This window comes from Cydia strobilella, chromosome 12, assembly GCF_947568885.1.
Source record: "Cydia strobilella chromosome 12, ilCydStro3.1, whole genome shotgun sequence".
Classification (NCBI taxonomy): Eukaryota; Metazoa; Arthropoda; class Insecta; order Lepidoptera; family Tortricidae; genus Cydia; species Cydia strobilella.
The window spans coordinates 15,825,166-15,849,109 of NC_086052.1; the positions used below are offsets into that span (position 1 = coordinate 15,825,166).

At 37.4% G+C, this 23,944-nt stretch overlaps 1 protein-coding gene across 2 annotated transcripts in view; it reads right to left on the reverse strand.

The window, feature by feature from the left end:
* The window catches only part of LOC134746264 (unconventional myosin IC), a 66,350-nt gene that overhangs the window by 13,293 nt on the left and 29,113 nt on the right, over positions 1-23,944 (reverse strand). For both annotated transcript variants that reach the window (XM_063680606.1, XM_063680607.1), the window contains exons 2-7: positions 10,997-11,153; positions 9,384-9,499; positions 6,943-7,013; positions 6,615-6,824; positions 6,206-6,393; positions 5,457-5,666 (exon numbers count right to left, since the gene is read on the reverse strand). In XM_063680606.1, coding sequence (XP_063536676.1) covers positions 5,457-5,666; positions 6,206-6,393; positions 6,615-6,824; positions 6,943-7,013; positions 9,384-9,499; positions 10,997-11,153 — 952 coding nt within the window. The remainder of the gene's footprint in view (positions 1-5,456; positions 5,667-6,205; positions 6,394-6,614; positions 6,825-6,942; positions 7,014-9,383; positions 9,500-10,996; positions 11,154-23,944) is intronic.

The window sequence follows — 23,944 nt, forward strand, 5'->3', positions numbered from 1 at the left end:
TTACATTATAACATTACATAAAATTATTATATTACATTTAAGATTAAAAGTAAAATTAAATTAGACTAAAATTATATTAAACCCCTAAAATAATTAATTAATTATTTAATAAATTATTTATTATTTAATTATATTATATGATATATGAAAGATGAAAAATAAAATAAAAATATTTCCCGGCCTAGGCCTTCGTCATAACTAATGAACTACCCATGTATCTACAATAGAGATACAGCTGGACATATTGTCGCTAATTTCATATGTACTATGCCCACACCCTATTCATACCCATAATTATCATAAATATATACTCACAATCACATCGTACATCCAAATTTGTACTTTTCTATCTTTAATTTTCTGCACTACAAAATTAACTTTGTATTAGCATACATTTATACAGGATAACAAACTTAATTTTGCGTGCGAGTAAGTGCCATACGTAACTTTCTAGATCGTCTGGCAGGTAGAAGGCCCCGACCAAATCGTCAGGCTTATTTTTTTTATGACTATTTAGATACTTAACTTTAACCTGTAAAAATTACAGATTGCCTCAAGAACCTTTTTTGAATTTTTTGAAAAAATATTTTGCACGCGTCTGGCAAGGTTAAAGACCCGGCCAAATCGTCTGGCATAATTTTTTTATGACTATTTAGATATTCAATTTTCACTTGTAGAATTTACAGATTGCCTCAAGAACCTTTTTTGGGCACCAAAAAAAAAATTCTTTAAAAATTTATAGGTTGGTTTAGACCCGCTACCCTGCAGCCAGACTTGTAGTGCTGAGGTAGGGTAAGATAGGAGAAGCATCAGGCAAATTTTCAGCTTGCCTCAAGGACCTACTCCAAATTTCCACCAGCTCTCCGTCTAATAGGAGTTGCACGTGTCCATAGGTAACGATAACCACTTATCATCATCAGGCGGGCTGTTGTTAGCCACCGATGTGGTATAAAAAAAGGCGGTTATGCATTTTATGGAACATTGAAATAAAGAAACTATTATCGCTTAAAATCGTATCAAACGAAAAGTGCAGTAAAGCGGGCGAACTGACACTGCAATATGACACTCCAAAAGAGAGGTATGGGCACTGTGAATGACATCTCGCTTTGTGTGGTAGGGCACAGGACAGCGGATGTCATTCCAGATCTAGAGCAGAGCCCAACTGGGGAGGTACTTCCACTTTACCGAAAACCGCAGCCAAATAACACTAGACCCTACTAATAGTGTTGTGTTCCTGCCGGTGAGTAAGGTTGCCAGAGCTCGAGGGAGAGGAGTGTTAGGATCGGCAACGCGCATGTAACTCCTCTGGAGTTGCAGGCGTACATAGGCTATGGAGACTGCTTTACATCAGGCGGGCCGTATGCTTGTTTGCCACCGACGTAGTATAAAAAAAAACTATTATTACCTATCTATAGTTTACTAACAGGTATAACCCATTTTGATACGTTAAAAGTTTTGAACAGTACGGACTCGAATATGTATCTACTTAATGAGTCTCCATCAATGTTGATTGATCAGAACTCAATTAATTAAGCGTTTGTGATCGACTAAAGTACATTCTGTCATCAGCTGATGTCGTGGTTCGTGGCACTCCTAACGAGCCAGAAAATAATGAATCAAAGAAATTAATTGGTCCACATTGTCCACAACATTCAGGCGTGGACATCGCGGTACTGGCGTGACGTGAGGACACAATGAGTGAGACACTTGAGATAGAATAGAAAAGGAGTTGCAATATCAATCGGTAATAAATAAACCAATTTTTTAACAAGCAGATATATACGTCTGATAGCGATAACCCAAATTTATTAAAGGAAAAATTGGAAAAAGGTGCGCTTCCGGCAGGACTAGCATCTGAAATTACATGACATTTGGCATGAACATGTAACATGTACCTATTATCTATGTTAGGTATTCATTTTCGTTTGTTCATTTCTACTATTTTATGTCGCACTCATTTGACCCGCCTGTTGCTATCTTTATCGCACGCGCATAATTGTATTGCTGTCAACCTCGCACAGTGACATTGACAACTGGCATCATGGGCGGGACAGCGATATATATAATTATGCGCGTGCAATAGAGATAGCAACAGGCGGGTCATATACGAAAATCTATGTGGAAAGCGTCTCTGCTTTAGTGTTAGAATTAATAGAATTCGTAGACCTCTATTTTGATAAGCACTCTTTCTGTCTCACTTCATAGTAAGACAGAAAGATACAAGGCAATAGAAGTCTTATTGTTGTTGTTGTGGAGTGTTGTTGTGGTGAGTGGTGGTTATAACTATAGCAGTCACCCTAGCGATACGATAAATCTTTCAATATCTAGTCCCTTATCATAATTCCCTTTTCCACTTGTCTGTATCCACTCACAGATGCGTGAGGAGCGGTCATCTTGACTACCGCAGCGAAATGATAAACATCGCCGAGCCGTGATTACATTTACGAGAACACATACAATCTATTGCGAATAGTTCATTTGATTCTAAACTGAGTTGCGAAAAACTGTGTACTTAAAACTGCTAGAAAGGATTGGTCGAACTAAATTCTACAAATATTCGCAGAAAAGAAAGTCGCGTAAAATTACTTTTGTGTGAATTCGGTAGATTGTCATGCGCTGAAAGGATAATAGTTATTTGTTATACAAGGGTGCAAAGTTGTATTTTACCCGCGAGTGTGGAATTGAAACACGAGCAAGCGAAAGGATTCTATAGTTGAACCACGAGCGAAGCGAGTGATTCTAAAATAGAATCCTGAGCGTAGCAAGTGTTTCATCACACGAGAAGTAAAATACATTTGCACCCGTGTGTAACACAAAACTTTTCACCTCACTATAGCGAGGAAAGTGCAACATCCACATCCACAACATCATCTTCATCACTGAAATCACTAATTTTTTTACGATATTATAACAAAAGCTGGAAATTCTGTATTTTTACGTGAGAAGTTTTTAAGTAAAAAATTTGTTGACAATGTTGACATTTCTGACGTATGAAATGTCAATGATGCGTTTTGAAATTGCATCGACTCAACTTGTGCGTTCAGAATTATATTTAACATCATTATTAAAAAACAAACGTTTCTTATGGAACTTTAAGGTTTATGACGTAAAATCATTAAATAAAGCTAAATTTGTTATTTTTTATTAGATTCTCAAACCATTTGTTTAATGATAATAAATATCAAACGAATCATTATTATGAGCGTTTTACGTTTTGTTATCTGTCAAACTACTTAAACATGCTCCATCCAAGGTCAAATTACTTTCCCCACTAGTGGATAAAATGCGTTTTTCCCCGCTTGTTTTAAAGGATAAAAGACAACTTTCCGAGCAAGTGAGGGGAAAATTCTCTAACAATCATAGAAAAAAAATTGTTTTCACTTTTAAAGTATTTTTATGTTATTTTAACGTTGATCTTGTACTCGTACTTCTAATCAACGTCATCTGACTCAAATACCTCTGTAATCGTTTTGTTGGCTGTATAAGCAAATTATAATACTGTCTTCATTAATACAATACCTACTTTTTACGTTTTCCCGCAAAAGACCTTAGAATAGTTAGAATGCGTACGACCTATGTGTTTGTTACATTGTAACAAGGTATTGCAATACATTATGTCCAGATTACTTTTAACAAACACGTCAGACGACGCACGTCATACATATTTATTGACGGAATGGTACTTGCGCATTTGTTTGTACATACAATAGTTACGCAGGAAAACCGTAAAAGGAAATTGTGTGGCTTTAAAAGTCACTGAAACGCTTTACATAATTAAGAAGTCTGAGCAACTGGATCGGTTAACAAGGTAAATTAGCACCCGTATAGATATGCAAGAATTAAAGTACTACAAAGCTACTGCCATCTGATGTTCCAGCCCTTGGAATACTTGGATAACTTTCGAATTTAAACTGTTGTGAGACATGCTAACATTAAATAATTTTTCCCCTCACTAGCTCGGAAAGTTGTCTTTTATCCTTCAATACAAGCGGGGAAAAACGCGTTTTATCCACTAGTGGGGAAAGTAATTTGACCTTGGATGGAGCGTGTTTAAGTAGCTTACAGATAACAAAACGTAAAACGCTCATGATAATGGTTCGTTCGATATTAATTATCATTAAATAAATGGTTTGAGAATCTAATAAAAACTTCCAAATTTAGCTTTATTTAATAATTTTAAGTCATAAACCTTAAAATTCCATAAGAAACGTTAGATTTTTTGTAATGATGTTAAATATAATTCGGAACGCACAAGTTGAGTCGATGCAATTCCAAAACGCATCGTTGACATTTCATACGTCAGAACAGAAATGTCAACATTGTCAACATAATTTTTACTGTTCTTCTCACCGACTCACGTAAAAATCAGAATTTCTAGTGTTTTCTGTTATAATATCGTAAAAAAAATTGTGATTCCAGTGATGAAGATGATCTAACGCCTGTGGATGTTGCACTTTCCTCGCTATAGTGAGGGGAAAAGTTTTGTGTTACACACGGGTGCAAATGTATTTTACTTCTCGTGTGTTGAAACACTCGCTACGCTCAGGATTCTATTTTAGAACCACTCGCTTCGCTCGTGGTTCAACTATAGAATCCTTTCGCTTGCTCATGTTTCAATTCCACACTCGCGGGTAAAATACAACTTTGCACCCTTGTATAACAAATAACTATTTCACCTCAGCAGCTCGAACAAGCCTACTTTCGTCACTCCAGGGAGTGAAACAAAGTAGCTTTTTAATTTAGTGAAGGCCATGACTGCCACTTCATACTTTGGGGTCTATTACAAATTCAAAATACATTTTAACCTTTAATATGTTCTCACTACGAGGTGAAAAATTATATGTGTCACACGAGAGCACAGTTATTTTACATCTCGTGTTTTTGTGTTCCTCGCTACGCTCAAGATTCTAACTTAGAATCACCCGCTTCGCTCACGATTCAATTATAGAATCTTTCGCTTACTCGGGACTCAAAATCAACACTCGCAAGAAAAACCAACTTTCCTCTCTGGTTGCATAAATAACTATTACGGTTTAGAGTCACTTGTTTTAGTTACTCACACTTTAGCTGTCTGCTCGCACTATTAGTGCTTGAGAAAGGAGACCTAGGCTCTCCGAAACATGTCGCGCTAGTGACTAAAACAAGTGAGTCTAAACCGTAAAAGTATTTAATGTTGGATAACTTTGTTGTAAGAAGTACTAAAACAACCTGGACGTTAAGATTTTCCTTTGTGCTCGAAGTGCTGTAAGTTATGAACAAACTTTTTCTGCGAGTAATTCTTCTAGCTTGCGTCATGTGCAAAGAATATAATACTCAAAGGTCATGCGTCAAGATCTCCGCATTGCCCTTGTCGTTCTGCACAAACTTGACGTTTCCCAAGTGCAGAACGCTGGCAACAATCTGGAAGATCTCGGCCTGCTCTGCCTCTCACTTTCTTAGCGTCGACATATCCTTACCTCAGCAACATTGCCGCTGCTAGCGTCATGCGTCAAGATCTCCGCATTGCCCTTGTCGTTCTGCACAAATTTGACGTTTCCCAAGTGCAGAACGCTGGCAACAATCTGGAAGATCTCGGCCTGCTCAGCTTCGCCGATCTCGATGACCTTCATGGCGTCGCGGATGGTGCGGAACTGGTCGGCGTCGTTTATCTTGGATGCTTGTGTGTGCTGGAATAGAAGAAATATGTTAAGGGGGGGTCAAAAATAACATCGGCACCGAAGCCAAGGAGCTTTTTAGAAGTTCCTCTTTGTCTGATTCTAAAGGAGAATCATGACATGGTGGTTTATAAACCTAAATAAACCTTATCATAGATAAATAGAATATTTAAAAAAAATATTATATGTATGTTGATTTATGGTAGGTACAGTCGTCATCGGATATATCGGAGCTGCCGAGGTGCTCAAAAATATCTGAACACGCGCTCTAGCGCCTTGACAATAGAGGCGTGTTCAGATATTTGTGAGCGCCTTGGCCGCTCCGATATATCTGATGGCGACTGTACAAACGTATCTTGTAGAATATCTTTAGATAACCATATTATGTAGTTCCTTTTTGACACGACCATACGCATACATTTAGAGGAATCTTCTCTCTAGAAGATGATTATCATATATCTTCTTGATTATCTTCTTGATTGATTGATTGATTGATATGATTGAGAGACAAAAATAGTTTGGTTTAAATGACACTGAGCAAACAATTTTACCGAATCCGTAGTGTCGCAGAACTTGTAAGCATCTGGTCTTCCCTGCAGACGGAGGGAGTTCATCATCTCCTGGTCCGCGCCGGCCAGCAGCTGGTAGAAGATGTGGAAGTTCCTCTCGCCTCTCATCTGGCTGACTACGCGGGACTTCTCCAACAAGTAATTGAGGATGTGGCCTCCGACCGGAGCGCCTTTAAACCGACAAAAGATCAAATTAGTCTGCGATTTTTATTCCGAATACCGGATCCATTGGCTGACGTTTTTGTCGAGAGTGAGGTGTTCGCGGATAATATAGTTCATGTTCTGCACCATAACTCTCACTCCCACTGGCTCTCTCCAGCCAAAACTATCACAAAACAGTATTAGATAAAGGATCAATGGTCGAATAGCGTACAGCTGCCTAATTTCTCACCTTCATAATTAAACTGGACGTCCATGTACTTTCCGAAGCGGCTAGAGTTGTCATTCCTGTTTGTCTTGGCGTTGCCGAAGGCCTCCAGCAAGGGGTTGGTCTGCAGCAGTTTGTCTTTGACTGTCTCGACGGTCCGAAGGTGCTTGGTACGTGCTGCGATGTATTCTAGAACTTTTTTGGAGGCTTCGGTCTTTCCAGAGCCGGATTCGCCTGGAGAAAAATTTGGGTGGTTGATTGTGGGAATAATAGTGCATTTTGTAAGTACCTATGTAAGGTTGTAAAACTAGTTATTCAATATAAATGTAATTATTAAATTAAAGTATCTTGCCTGAGATCAGTATGCATTGTTCCCTGTGTTCGTAAACTAGTGACCTGTAGGCGTTGTCGGCGATCGCGAATCTGCAATAAAAATATTCTATTATGTATATAAATAATGTATTAGCTAAGTGGGACTAGGCTGGGAACCACTGCCGAATGCAACTGTTATTTAAGTTATTTAAAAATGTTAATTCATTAATAACATATTCTGCTATACGAACGTTTGAAAAATATCGAGTGATCGAAGGAATTTTAAACTATAATGTGTACAGTTGCCGTTTTAAAATTGTGTCCCATCTAGAAATATTGTTAGGCACCAAGACCTAGACAAGAAAAAGAACGTGAATGTTCGGTAGTAACCGTCGCGTCGTTAGATTTCATAGTAACAATGAATAGAGCTAGAAGCTTCCATTTATCGAGGCTATCGAGTCCCGGCTCCAATAACGTATTGTCTTATCGTTGTTGATAATACACTCTACTCTCAACGCAGTCAAATAATGTAAGGATATGTTATGGACGTTGAAGAACGCATATTAAACAATGCAAAACCTCAATGATTTTTTCATAAAGCACTTGCAGAGGAAAGCGGATTAAGCGGATAATTGTTTTAGCCATATTTAGTCAAAATCCTCTGATTGTTGTCGATACCAGTTATACTTTGATTGGATTTTTCACTCGCTTTATTTGTCACTCATCGGACTGATTATTTTGACTAAGGTGTCTAAGGTACAATCAACGTTTTGAAATGGAATTATTTTGGTCAAAGTTTCATCATAATATGTCGTAGCCCTACGATAGACCGCTTTTCTAACCAATGCATTGACTTCGTTCTAACTATCCTGGATTTCGTGTTCAGAAGTTTATTTTGCAGCAGGAAACCATCGCAACTATTGCTCGCAATTTTTAGAAAATGACTTACCTATCTAGAGAAAAAAAAATTGAAATAGAGTTCGCCTCTTTCATTGCGTATAAATTCAACATTCCCTTTTTTTCTCTGGGTTATAGGTACCGGTCTATGAGCCAATGATGGACCGACATTTGCGTCTACATTTGTGGCATCTGGCCACTTTAGATGGATCTTATCATCGGCAACTTCTTGGGGTTGTGAGGGTTGTGCCGTTTTACGCGCTTTTGGGATTGAGCCGGACATAAGTATAACTATAATTAATGTCATTACCCGGTCTAACGCGATTAAATTTCATTATTTTACCTAAAAAAAGAAAAAAAAAATGAAAAAAGGTAAAATAATGAAATTTAATCGCGTTAGACCCGGTAATTACATTAATTATGTGTACAAAACGCGAGAATTTAAAGTGTCATAAGAAATACTTAAGAGTGCAATTGGTTTCTCTATGGTTCGACTCATCTGGAGTAAGCAATTGAAATAATATTTAGTATAGCAGATTCATTGTGAAATTGGCATAATCTCTAAGGTTGTCGATTTTCAACGCTTAGCCATTCATTTTGCCATTGGAAGACCAGTTTAAGTCTTCCGCCGATTGTCAGATAATTACGTCTTGTTGGGTCAATTTTTATAGAATCATTGAGATGTGTAGTCTAGGACAAATCGCGGTTTAAAAATGACAGCTTAAGTAGATCGCGCTATACGCTTCCGTACCCTATGCGGTAACTTGTGTTAGTTGACGTTTGACAATTCAGCTGGGCTAGCACAGGAATGGTGCGACAGTATTAGGGCATGTACAGTCAACTATACTATTCGCTTAGCACCTTGGCATACAAACTTCTATGCAGGGGGAGGGGGGCTACCTTTTCTCTGCAGCTGACTGTACAGTCCGGCAACAGAACAGTTCCGTATTTTTATATAAATATAGCCGTGGAAAATTTATAGTTCATTTGTCGGACATTCTAAGTACTATATCTTATTTTATGATTCAAGTGCTTATACATCTTAAGTGTGTTGCTAATATCGATTTCGATTAACTATAAACAACATGTTTAAGTGTAGTAAATTATGTGCACTTGAGCCCTCTTGGCAAGTATACCTAATACGTAACATGCTGTAGCGAAGATACCCAAGAATGCATTGCTCCATAATTGCTCCATATTGTTAGCGGGGTTCTGAACGTGCCCCAACTGACAGCGCGGCGGCTGTCATCAGAGCGATTTGTCAAGGTGATTTCCCGCCTTATCCTTGGAAGCGTCGGTCTGAAGCATGGTAGTGTATCCAGTTCAGAATAAATCGTTTACTCAAGACCTAGTGTGTTTTACTGTCATTAATATAAATTTGAGCCCGAGTATGTTACCGACGCACTATACGTTTTCTCACCCTTCGTTTAAAACTCTACGAGGAAAAATGCACTTGATCGATCTGGCAAATTGTGCAAAGTGCGCTAAATGAGAGCTCAACACAGTGCTTTTGTGGCAACCATTACCAAAATAATTATTGTTCCTATATAAATACGTAAATATAGATACTTAAATGACACTTACACATGTGGAGGTGCCTCAAAAAAGGCTTTCTTGTAATACTGCTTGATCTTTTCTTCGGTGTAGATGGGCAGGTTCTTGTAAGGGTTCACGGAGATAAGCACGTTGCCGATGTACGTCTGTGGGACAATGGGCATACAATGTATACATTAATGTTGTTTTTTAGGGTTCCGTACCTCAAAAGGAAAAAACGGAACCCTTATAGGATCACTCGTGCATCTGTCTGTCTGTCTGTCCGTCTGTCACAGCCAATTTTCTCCGAAACTACTGGACTAATTAAGTTGAAATTTGGTACACATCACAAGACCCAAATAAGACGGACATGTAACGTGAACAAATTAATTTTAAACATGGGGCCACTTTTGGGAGGTAATTGAGAAAAAAAAAATAGTTTTTCAAACTATATCGTGTTACATATCAAATGAAAGAGCTCATTGTGAGAATCTCAAGCATATTTTTTTATAATTTTTGGGTAAACAGTTTAGAAGTTATTCAAGAAAATAGGCAAAAAATGACCATTCCCCCCCTTTATCTCCTAAACTACTGGGTCTAAAATTTTGAAAAAAATACACAAAATAGATCTTTACCTATAGATCACAGGAAAACCTATGAGAAATGTGCAGTCAAGCGTGAGTCGCACTTAATTACTTAGTTTTGATCCGACCCCTACGGGTTTTTTAATGACATTTCACTCACGTTTCACATAAAAAATACATTGTTTAAATTGTGTAATGTACGGAACCCTTGGAACGCGAGTCCGACTCGCACTTGACCCTTTATTTTTATTAGAAAAAGATAAGCATTTGACCACAATTTCACCTGATGGTAAGTGACGATGCAGTCTAGGATGGAACATGCTTACCTAAAAGATGTCTATTCACTCTCGATTATTTTTTAACTGACAGGGACTCCTCAGTTATCGTGGGTAATATGTGACGCAACTATTTGTCAGATCCTTGCACGCATCTGGGTTGTCGCCCTTTTGCAGAGCGGGTTTTCATGTTATCATTTTATAAAGGTTTTAAGTGATTCGCTGACACATAATTACTTTATACCTTTTACAAAAGGGCACAAATTTGCAGCTCAGTAATGTGGTGAAAGTTCCAAGGCTTCGACGGTGGCACCATTCGGCTAATCCACTTACGAGATTACACCCTTAATTTTATTTCATTCGAAACCACACAATAGAATAATTATGTTTTGCCGTTAATAGTCTAGTAATGATAATAACCTCTGATACATATCTAGCTATTAAGATATAAGTAGCTAGGGATGGGAATAGGTAGGTATATGGTATATAATGTTTTATTTGATTGTTTTAGCTATAATTGCAATAATATGAGCGATCAAAGTAAAATTATTACAACCGTACCCAGCCTCCCCTAATATAGCGCGTGCACGGCTCTTGCAACTTCAGCCCGCGCAGATGGTTCCCCTATCACTAAGTCCGTCACTTTCGCACTCACATACTTGTTAGAACGTGACAGGCATAGTGATAAGCGTACCGTGCTACGACGCCTGGACCCATCAAAAACTTGCACACTGCGTTTTTGAAGTTATTGCATTTTGATAGTCTCCTGGGAAAACCTCGGCAAGGAAAGATGGTACCTACTCACATATATAATTCCCTCGTGGAACCTTTTCCTCAGATTGTCAATAAAGGCGGCCTCAGACTGATAGTCTTCGAGCAGCACGAAGTCCTGCACGCCGACGCGCTCGCGATGTTGCAGCGCGTGCTCCATCGCGCCGGCCACCGATACCGGCCGCAGCAAACTGAAACGAGCAATGTATTAAGTATGCAGCATGGTACAATAATACTTCAGTGATGGCGTAACTGTAGGATAGTCAAGCGGGTTAAATACCATGGGCCCCGGTTCCGAGTGGCCCCAATTTGAACCATACGTTGAATTTGCCACGGGTCTCAGTTGTAATAGTTAGGAGTACGTCACTACGTCACTGCGTATAATTTCAACAACGGTGAAGGAAAACATCGTGAGGAAACCGGACTATTCCTAACAAGGCCTAGTTCCCCCACTGGGTTGGAAGGTCAGATGGCAGTCGCTTTCGTAAAAACTAGTGCCTACATCAATTATTAGGATTAGTTGTCAAGCGGACCCCAGGCTCCCATGAGCCGTGGTCAAATGCCGGCATAGCGCGAGGAAGATGATAGACCTCTTTGAAAAAAAAAACATATTTAGCCCTAAGTATTCGAGTATTTGCTATTCGCGTAAAAAGATCATCATCTTCGTCGCGTTGTCCCGGCATTTTGCCACGGCTCATGGGAGCCTGGGGTCCGCTTGGCAACTAATCCCAAGAATTGCCGTAGGCACTAGTTTTTACGAAAGCGACTGTCATCTGACCTTCCAATCCAACCCAGAGGGGAAACTAAGCCTTGTTGGGATTAGTCCGGTTTCCTCACGATGTTTTCCTTCACCGAAAAGCGACTGGTAAATATCAAATGATATTTCTTACATAAGTTCCGAAAAACTCATTGGTACGAGCCGTGGTTTGAACTCGCTACCTCCGGATTGCAAGTCGCACGCTCTTACCGCTAGGCCACCAGCGCTCAGCGTGAATTGATATTAAGATTTAATGTAGATCTCTTACCGCAGTGTATGTATTCTATACAACGTCCCAAATTTTGCATCATCGACATCATTGTAACCCATATTCCGTAAATCTCACTGGAGTACAACACTGCACTGTGTTGTACGTATTACGTATGTATGTATGTATGTATAATATACTTTATTGTACATAGAAATAAAAACACGCCAAACACAGTCACTGAGTAAATTAAATTCAACAAAGGCGAACTTATCCACGTATCTGTGTTCATTGGTTATCCGCAAGAACTCTACGATAACTGACTGACTTTCGCGGATCGACAGTTAGTAAATGATAAACAAATGATTTTGTAATTGTTACTAGTAACGTGTTAGCGACTTAGTTTACTTTATTACCTACTTGTAAACAATAGCTAAATAATTAGTCATTATAGTGAAAGATATGGTTTTATAAAATTAATGCTCTATATAGTCTAGTCTACAGTGTAGATAAACATTTTGAAATTGAGTATAAGTAAAAACGATATCAAAAGTGAAAGCATTAGTGAAAAATTTGGCTTCAGGGATAATATTCAGAAATATTCAGTGGCACAGATACCAAATTCTTAAAACAGTGCGGATAAAGGATGACTCACGTTAGACCGGACCGTGTCCGGGCCGGAGCTTCCGGCGCTTCGTTTTCTATGGAAACATCACGTGATCACCTGTCATGTCATAGAAAAGTAAGCGCCGGAAGCTCCGGCCCGGACAGGGCCCGGTCTAACGTGAGTCATCCTTAATATACCTATTATTGTACATACCTATATATCTCAGATTGCTGAACGACTTCCATAAAAGCAGATAAATGAACAATTAGCAAAGTCAACGGTTGTGTTTACCCTATGACCTCATTATACTATAGATATTAAATAAATAATGGCAAAACAAACCATTATTCCTTTAGAAAACAATTCTGCGATATGTAAAAATATACGCTGGGTTATGTCAGAGAATTTATGCATAATAGTATTTATGTAGCTACAGAATAAGATATTCCATTACTAATTTTTATAGGGGCCACTGACTATCAGTCTGCCGGACAATATCGGCCTGTCAGTTGTTCGGAACTGTCAAATTTCGGAGCTGTCAAACTGACAGCAGGGGCACGAAACTCCTCGCTTCGGGCAAACTCGGCTCCGTTCGGCTCAGCATTGCTCCGAGCAATTATTAGGGTTTGCACAACATGACGTCCCTTTGCGTGCACGACCACAGACAAGATAATTTTGACAACCCTAAATAGCCGAAAGTGTTTAATTGTCTTATAAGTAAAAAGTACCTAAGCTAGTTGAAATCTAGTTCTAGAAGTTCCTTGCTGCTATAGAGACGTCTTGCTAAATAGCTTGTCGTACGCCAAACCCTAATCGACGTGATATTTGCGAATGTCACCGCCGTTGCAAAATACCATGAGACGGCCATAACATGCCATTAATGCCGTCTCGCTGTCTGCACAGAGAATGCGACATTTTCATAAAATTATATTAAGTAGGTAGAGTTAGACCAAGTAAAGTCTGCAACGATTTTAATAGCATACGCAGTGCAAGTGTTATTTGTACGTCATAATTTCATAGAAGTTTGACGTTTAAAATTCTTTGATGACTTTCCAATCCCGAGGTCGTGGCAAAAAAAACATCTTGAAGGTTCAACAGATAATGGACTCTTATATATTTTTACTAAAATTGAATTAAATAACGTGTCCGTAATGCAATTGCACGCCTCTAGTCCTGGTTGGAAGTCAGGTCAGGTGATGTCACTCGATTATTCGATTTAGATCCGGTCGTATCACATCCTTATCCGATATCTTTATATGTCCGGTCAACAATGACCTCAACACCCACTAACTTAGATATCATATATCGTGTAATTCGTGTATCTAACGTACGATTTAGTATTATTAACTTTAAATACCTATTAAAACTCCCTTATTCATAAAAGTTTACAAGCCCCTTTTAGTTAATTTTTGTTTTAGGTAGGTATCCCATTCTTATAAATAAATAGGTACACAGTTAAATACATATTAATTCAAATAAAATGACAGGTAGGAACAAATCTTAATAATTAGCTATTTGAGGCTTAGTGTGTTTATAAATAATGCCATAAGTATTTTTAATCCTTTTCAAAACTAAGTAGTTATGAATTTGCATGACCGTTGAACACTGAAACGTCTGAAATAACTTGCACAACAATGGGTTCTAAATCAACAATGGGCAATGGTGATACAGTATTATGTAGATACCTTATTAAAACATTCGTCTATTTCAACTACACAACTTGTAAGAAGAAGAGCAAGTTTATGCTTTTCTTCTTTCTGCCTACCACTGCCAAGGGGTCTTATGAAGGCAGGTTTTTCTGTTTGTCTACCTACTGATATTACAAGGATCATGGGTATAATATCATATCGGACAAGTGGAAAACGTAACCACTACGTACCTACATTGCTGAATTACGTGTTCGTTCATAACACGTCCGTCCGATACGTGACGTCCGGTCTGGCCTAGTGGGTAGTGACCCTGCCTGTGAAGCCGATGGTCCTGGGTTCGAATCCCGGTAAGGGCATTTATTTGTGTGATGAACACAAATATTTGTTCCTGAGTCATGGGTATTTTCTATATTATATGTTATATAAGTATGTATGTATATCGTCGCCTAGCACCCATAATACAAGCTGCTTAGTTTGGGGCTAGGTTGATTTGTGTAAGATGTCCCAATATTTATTTATTTATTTATTTATAAAATTATTTAATTTGCAAAGTCGCTAGGTATTAAAAACTTTTAGGACGGATGTTTAACAACGTTTCTATCGGCCTTGTGCAACTCTACCCTATATTTTTTAAATTTGTTTACCAACAATTCCCCAGGAGTCCAAGTTCGTCGACAATATTAGGGCATGTAATTTAGTGTGCTCATTTTTTGTGTCCATCAATAATGGTGGCGTGCCAGAGCCGCCGTGCCGGGAGCCGACCCATTTTCATTACGCTCGTCAGAACGGTGTTATTGTTTAACCAATTCCGATGGAGGTTCGGCCGCATGTTAGATGATTTAAAACACTTTTTAGTGTTTAGTGTCATTTAGATATTAAGTATTATGTGCATAAACTTGACTTCAGCGTATCTCACTCATCTGATGTTTTACGCGACCTTCCTAACTTCTGTGATACCTCATAACTTATTTACTTAGCAAGCCTTGCTTCGTGTCGCTACTGTCGCTAGGTTCGCCTTTCTTAGTGACATAAATCAGCCTACTCTAACATACATATACTATACAAATAATGTAAATATATAACTTTCCACATCAAGTGCCAAAGTTTGTTCGTAGATTATTATTAGCTAAGTTTTTAGTTTTTTCATCAGTGTCATGTATCTAGTGTTGTTACACGCTACAGTACGGCACAGTCGAATTGTTTTTTAAAACTTTGTAAAAGGTTAGTTACTTGTTAAGCTTCACCTAATTATCACTTCATCATCGTCATCATCATCATGTCAGCCGATAGACGTCCACTGCTGGACATAGGCCTCCCCCAAGGCTCGCCACTCCGAGCGATCCTGTGCCGCTCGCATCCACCGAATTCTCGCGACCTTCACCAGGTCGTCGCTCCATCTCGTTGGACGCCTACCGGCAGTTCGTCTTCCGGTACGCGGACGCCACTCCAGAACCTTCCGGCCCCACCGGCTATCAGTTCTGCGAGCAATGTGCCCCGCCCACTGCCACTTAAGGTTTGCAATTCTGCGAGATATGTCGGTGACCCTAGTTCTACTGCGGACTATCATCTGAAATTATCACTTAGAATATGTTAATTTGTAAGAAACCCGTGAAATAAAGCATCAATAAGAACTATTAATGCGAGTAATATGACTTACTATACAACGCGCCTTGACCCGTTTAAAATACTAATTATCTGTAATTAGTCATGTTTTTGGAATTGATTAACGTTAAGTTTAATTTTCCGTTTCGTTTTCCTTGGCAATTCAATAGGTTATTAAAATGGGGCAAAACTCAATCAAGAAATTAAAATTATAACAATTGTTTCGTGATGTCTGTGCTTTTAACGGACTTTTAAAATTCGCAAGTGGAGTTTTAATTAATAAACGCAAAGATAGATATATAAACGTTTTAATTAATAGGGAATGTTGTGTTCTTTATTAATATTCTTAGATTGATATTTTTTTGTTTGATGTGTCAAAGCTACCCAGTACTTTGGTGAAGATTATTAAGTATTTAGATTACAAAAACATACATTCAAACTCAAACAATAGATAAAGCTAATTTAATAATTTAGCCTATATTATACGCCCCACTGCTGAGCACAGGCCTTCTCATAAGCATGACAGGCTTTGGGCTATATCAATTCAGAATCATAAATATAGATAATCAGAATGATCGCTACAATAACCAAATGTTTTGAAATTTGACATTCACCTGTCAAAAGTGCAAGAGGTATCAATTTGTCAAGTCAAGTACGTTTTATGAATCTCTATGAATAAACAATTTAAGGTGGCAAGTCATAATTATGTGAAATGCATGAAGTTATACCCTAAACAGGAGCGAGCTGTCACTTTTTTTGCCATACTAAATTGAACCTTATCACCGAGCCAGAAAGGTGTTCGTACCACACTAGAGAAAACGGTCCACATGAGATAGCAAAAGTGGGTCGCGGTGTCCCACTCGCACATGTTGCCAATGTTAAAAAAATACCATTTTGGTAGTATTTATATCAATAACGACTAAAATTAAATACCTTCTTATATTATTTAAGTCCTATTTTCAGAGTGCGGTTCTGATATCTTTTACGTAATTTGTAAATAGTTATAATGTCAATATTATTAACTGATTTAACCAAGCATGTGCACAACAAAAAATACATTAATTTTAATATGGTAGACATTGTAGTAACTTTGAATATTAATTGGTATCCCCAACTTGATAATGAAATTTTCAAAATACATGAATGGCGGCGCTCAAGATTTATTTGCGAAATAAAGTATAAAATGGGTAAAAGATGTTGTGTGAAAGGTTGCAGAAGTTAAAGTTTTGTTGATTGTGGTATATCTTTTCACAGGTAAGCCTCAACTATTAAAGTTTACGATAAAAATACAAGAAAACATTGTCAAACTCATTAGGGTGACTATGATGTCGGCACGATGTGAATCGGCCTTACAGAGTTCTTATTACCTCGTACTTACTTAATGTAAAAATAAGTTTACCTAAATAAGTATATCTTTATTTCGGCATGTTTAATTATTTGTTTGATAGATAGATAGATAAATGATTTATTTGTGCACGTAATGAGAGCTATATAATTGGCAAAATTTAAATCCAAAATCCTTAAATATTACAGACACATTTATACATAATATTCTATATAGGTTGAACACACATTTCCGTCAGTACACAAAGGCGGCAAATAAAAAAAAATGGTGCAATTAACTACGATGACGCTTAAAGAATAGCTGAAGTGTGCAAAAGAGAAGCCATTACGTATATGAACATACCATGAGTGCGAAAGAGGCAGACTACAAATGAAAAAAACGTGACCATTTTTAGGGTTCCGTACCCAAAGGGTAAAAACGGGACCCTATCAATAAGACTCCGCTGTCCGTCTGTCAGTCTGTCTGTCATCAGTAACAGCTTTTATAACGACTAAACTAAATTAAGTAAGGTTTTGTGAAGCGTTTTACAGAGGAGAAAAAAACTATATCCATTCTCTCTGACTTCCTATGCATGAATGAAAAAAGATCTTGGCCAAACTATACATTCCAACCTATCCTAATATCCCACATACATATGACTTATGGTCACCCTAATTAGAAAGAGATGCAACCGCCCACTTTGACTTCTCATGTGGACACACTTTTTGGCCCGTGTACTCCATCCGGTTTATTAAAATCTAAATCCGTGGTGAAATGTGAGAGGTGGGTTTAGAACAATGAGGTCGTTAGAGTCACGCAAAAACTTAAGAACAGTAGGCAACATGAGCTAAACAGCTAAGCTAAATAACAAATTAGCAGTGTAATTACCTATGTAATTATCATCTTAAATTAATTTTAACTACCGACATTGATTTAATCAGTGGTAAACACATTTTTAAGTAAGTCCCTAGGAAGACCACATCTTTTTTACCTGTTCTTAAATGTTATTGTTTTAGTTGTAGTTTCGTAATTTTCTTGTGGTGACGATAGCGATTGTACGCACCAAATTACAATACCTGTTCAATCAAACAACATACACAATACTTCTCCAATAAATTTGTTAGTAACATATTATTTACATACTTAATGGTACCTATGCAAAAGATTAACACATTTATTAAGGAAGTAGTACACACGCATCGATAGTAAACACATAATACGATATTCCGGTCATAAGCACGAGTTCTAAAAGCCCGCAGGCGACGGACTATTTTAGCGGTGAACTTACAAGTATTTGTTACCAAAAACGGAGCAAGTCAATCACCTTACACGCCTAAATTAAGAACAGGATCTGGCTACAGGTTAAAACAACACTGTTTCTGAGCGAAATCGCGTACTGAGTGTTCTGACTCATAAGGTAAGTAATCTTCCTATTGAAGACGATTATTACATTATCATAGAGGACTCTTTGGTTCATAATTTATCAATTAGGTTATATATATTTGCATGATTGACCAGTATTTTATAAGTAATTTATAAGCATGCCGACTTTTAGACTTATTTATTCTAGTTTTACGGTCATTTCAAGCAACCAACAAAACGTTCTAATCTAGAGTAGTCGCCACAATCTGGACTACTAGGTAGGTTATCGTCCAATTGTGTCATATAGGAGATATTGGGATATTATACATGTCGATGATTAAGTTTAAATTGTTTTTTTTTTTTTAAATTTTGCCTTTTTTTATTAGCCTAAATTAGTGTCCCACTGCTAGGCAAAGGCCTTCCCTCGTTTCCTCCAGTCGACCCTGTCGTTTGTAGTTTCCCGCCAATCCGGATAAAATGCATCTAAGTCGTCCCGCCATCTCCTTTTCGGCCTGCCTGCACCCCGGCCAGCACCATCTATGGTGTTCCGTGGGTCCCACTCGGTAACCATTTGGGCCCACCTTTCAGGTTGCATGCGGCAGACATGCCCAGCCCAGTCCCACTTAAGCTTAGCGGTCTGGACACCTACATCTACAACTCGAGTCCTGGAGCGCAGTTCCGTGTTTCTGATTCTATCAGTTTTGCGAACACTATACCTACAGTGCTCTATCGCTCGCTGGCAAACCTTAAGTTTGGACTTAACGCCTGCCTCAGTTAATAACCATATTTGAGCACAATAGGTTAGGACCTCGACGGGTTTCTACATAAAGTAAAATTAATGAAATGAAACGCACACACACACACACACATTCACACAAGATACACAGATAAACACCACTAAGAATTCATGAATAACAGTTTTAAGCCACAGCTATTGTCTTTATATAAATTCTGTTACTATTACCTACGGGAGAGCGGTGTCTCTTAACACAAGTGTCATGTACGCTTAAAAAGAGGCAACTGCTCAGTTATAATTACGTTTACAATGCATGTGCTCGAAAAGTGCGTTTCCTACGGAGCCATATCATGCGGAAAGTACTACTTTTCCGCACTAGTGCTTTTTGTTTTCAATTTTGTTTTACAGTACATATGGTGCTACTTTCTCGCACTAGTGCGGAAAAGAGCACTTTTCGTGCATATGTCGAAAGTTTAAAGGGCCATATGTACTGCAAAACATTGTACGATACACGTGCGAATAGGTAATTCACAACTCGTGTCGATTTAAAACACTCCTTTTAATCATTAAACTTATTTGCCATGACATGTTTTTTTATTTACTCGCACAATGCATAGTAAAACATTGTATGATACACGTGCGTGAAGATGATTTCCGACTTGTATTCCTTTATACACTCGCTCGCTTTGCTCGCTCGTGAATAAAATTCCACTCGTCGGAAATCATACACTTTCCGCACTTGTTGCATAAATAGCTATTGTTTGTGTATTGTGTAATTAGCAATAAACATTTCTATTTATTTTATTATTTATTCGTTTTTGATTAGGCACTTGCGGAGCATGCCTTGCCTAGTTCAGGAACCAGGAAATAGACATTATGTAACCTGCTCATCCAAATTAATGTCTTATAATTTTATCGCATTTGCCTTCCTGTTATCAACAGGAAAGGAAACCCATCACCATTTCCTGGAAAGGTCGTAGTCCCTTTAAGGGATGTTTATATTGTGACTGACGAATATGTTTGCTTAGCGGAACATAAAAGATAAACAACAATAGTGCTAAGAAGACGAACGCGAATAAGTAAGCATATTTATTTAATTACCTCATATTACTTTGTGTGGGGTATGAAATAAAATGATTTAGTTTGTTCGTCATATGAAATACATATGTATTTTAATTCTTGTAGCGGAGCAGAGATATCAACAAGGATGGTGGACGGACGAAACATGGCATATGTATCTCGATTTTTTTTGTAAGATGAATAACCGCCCACAACTATTTATTTATTTCAGCATTCTTATGGAAATACTAATAAATATGTTTACTTTGTTTTCATTTTAATGCTAAAGAAAATAAAAGACATTATTTAAAGCTTTAAGATGGTTATAAAATTGTTTTTATAAAAATCGCACGACGGACAACGCACGATTTTTTTCAATCACAAAAAAATAAGAAGACACTTTATAGGTACATATATGTATAGGGCATAGTGCTAAAAGCGTGGTACTTCGTTATGCAAGCTTTTTCGCAGATATAATATATGTGTATCTATAAAAATAATGATTTGCTTTGCTATTTCGTTAATTATTTATTAATTACATCAATATACTTATACACTAGCGCACTTTCCTAGGCTTGACTTAAATACCTGTACGTATTGTATGTTAACTAGCATCTAGTAACGGGCTCGCCATAACCATCAGCTAATTAATGTCAACGGACTATGACAGGTGCATAGCAACTGTATGTTACGAACCGTTGTTCCACTTCGTACTTCCTTGTTGTTGAGTCAGTGAAGATTATTTAATTGTTTAGTGCTTTATTATTTGTTTATAGTCTTCTTTTGCCTGGCTCCTTCTCATTTAATACTTGGGGTCGGCCATTCTAATCATGCGCCGCCAGGCCGGTCGGTCCTGGGTCGTCTCTGGTCTTAGGTTTCCATTCTTCATTTATCTTTACTTACAACTGCCATCCAGGTTATCCACCTGGCCCCCGAGATGCAACAGCCATATCCAGGACTTTTTTGGTCATGTGTTCTGATGGTCGTCTTATCACATGGCATGGTATTATTCGTTTGTAGGTAGTAATTATAGTTTTTATTAGGTTTATGAGAAAACTTAATAATAAATAGATTACGCCTACGTCAACTCTGCACCGAGTTTGAGGTGACGAAGAGTAGATCGAGAGCCTCAATAAACTTCATAATTATTTTTATAAAGATGTTAAAGTTCCTAGCAAGCTCGGCCGAATTTCACCTTCCCATACAAACGGAGTTTCGTTCTCATTGTAAAATTACGTGTTGGATGAAACTTTGCACATACATCAATGATATGAGGTATACCTATCTAGTCCTGTAATTAGTTTATATAGCTCCAGTTTATAAAATAAACGAAATAGAGCAAAAAGGAGTTTTGTATGAAAAACTTATATTTTTTGTAACAATGGTATCTGAAGCTACGTAAACTAATTACAGAATTAGATATACCTTATCCTACTGTAAGCACAAAGTTTCAGAGCAATCAAGATAGTCGTTTTAAAATGAGAGCGTTTGTATGGACTCCATACTATGGAGAACCGAGCTTGCTGGGGACTCTTAAGACACTACCATATTTTGTCATTGAAATGTACGTGCGTTAACTTAGTCCAACTCTAAATTAGCAACGGGATACAGGCACTTAATTAATTATCTTTGACCGTCTTTTTCATTTCTTTTCTGAAGGCATTACTAAGGTTCAACTTACGACAGTCACGACCTTTCACGTTGTTTGTCAATTTGATTGGTTTATACAAATCGAAAATACTTAAGCACTTCTTGAAGGTCTTGATAACACGAAATAACTGTCCCTTGAGTAATTATTATCCAAGTAATAAGTTAATAAGTAATCATACAACATAACCTTAAAAAAATGTAAAACTACAAATAAATTTAAATTAACGCTAAAACTGAAAGTCTAACAAGAAGGTTTCATATTTTTAATTTTGTAGATTTAAAAATTTAACAAAACCAAATTAGTTGAAGAATCGGTCTAGTCACCTTTGGCTTGCCTTGACCGATTGCTCGACTCCCACAAACAGGTTTACTATAAAATGCTAACTGGTCTGAGTCTGAGTGTAGTTTATCTCTCTAATCTATTTGATTTAATCTTTAATACGCCATTATCAATCCGGCATGTACTACTCACTCACTACACTACCTACGCAAAATCTGAATCTTCACACAACTGGAGCCCGATTTTGATTTTAATTTGTTATGAAACGGTTAAGGATAAAATTTGTCAGATGTCAACAGTGACATTTTTGGACCAGAAATCTCGCATCTGCTTATTTCATACGATTGTAGGTTAGTCATTTATTTCAATGTACATAACAATAAAAGATTAAAAGAAAACATATCTGGGGGTTTAAAAAAAATGGTACAATTTACTTTTTTTCGAAAAACCATCAACTTTTGGGTTATTTAGATTCAGAATCACGAGTACTATTGAATGAGACAAAGAAAAAAAGTGCCCAGTTTTTCATACAAATTTTGGGTGTCAGTTTTGCAACAGTCCATACAAAACGTATGTAAAAATGCGTTACAAAACTGTCATTTTTTGGGGACATATTTTTTCCTTTTTAAATCGATAGTCCTCGTGATTTTAAGTAGATATAACCCATTGATGGATTTTGGAAAAAAAAAGTATATGGTACACTTTTAAGTGAAAATGCCCATCTAAATTATTTCGTTGTTGTTGTTGTGTATTGAATGTCGGGATACAAAGCAATTACAAATCTTTAACTCAGCATAGAACATACTATGTTAAAGAAAGCAAACAGCATTAAGCAGAAAATGATTGTTTGCAAATGGTTATTTTGTTTGATGGCCTGTTGCCTTTGCAAATCCGGAGAAAGGCCGCCTTTGTCAATTCTTACGGTTATGAAGTAAGTAAATACCTGGTATGGCCGGTCGTTATTGCTATTTTCTTCGGTGAGCATTTGTGTCATACTAATGATTGTAACTACTCATTCAAAGAACAGTGACACGAAAGGAAATAGTTATTTGTTATACAAGGGTGCAAAGTTGTCTTTTACCCGCGAGTGTTTTAACACACGAGAAGTAAAATACATTTGCACCCGTGTGTAACACAAAACTTTTCCCCTCACTATAGCGAGGAAAGTGCAACATCCACAGGCGTTAGATCATCTTCATCAACTGGAACCACTCATTTTTTTACGATATTATAACAAAAAACTCGGAAATTCTGTACTTTTACGTGAGAAGTTTTTAAGTAAAATTTTTGTTGACAATGTTGACATTTCTGACGTATGAAATGTCAATGATGCGTTTTGAAATTGCATCGACTTAACTTGTGCGTTCAGAATTATATTTAACATAATTATTAAAAAACAAACGTTTATTATGGAATTTTCAGGTTTATGACTTAAAATCATTAAATAAAGCTAAATCAGGTATTTTTTATTAGATTCTCAAACCATTTATTTAATGATAATTAATATCGAACGAACCATTATTATGAGCGTTTTACGTTTTGTTATCTGTCAAGCTACTTAAACACGCTGCATACAAGGTCAAATTACTTTCCCCACTAGTGGATAAAATGCGTTTTTCCCCGCTTGTTTTAAAGGATAAAAGACGGCTTTCCGAGCTAGTGAGGGGAAAAGGTCTTTATTTTTACACGACCTCAAGATTTAAAAAAAGTTCAATTCATCGGGATCATTACTTTTTAGGGTTCCGTAC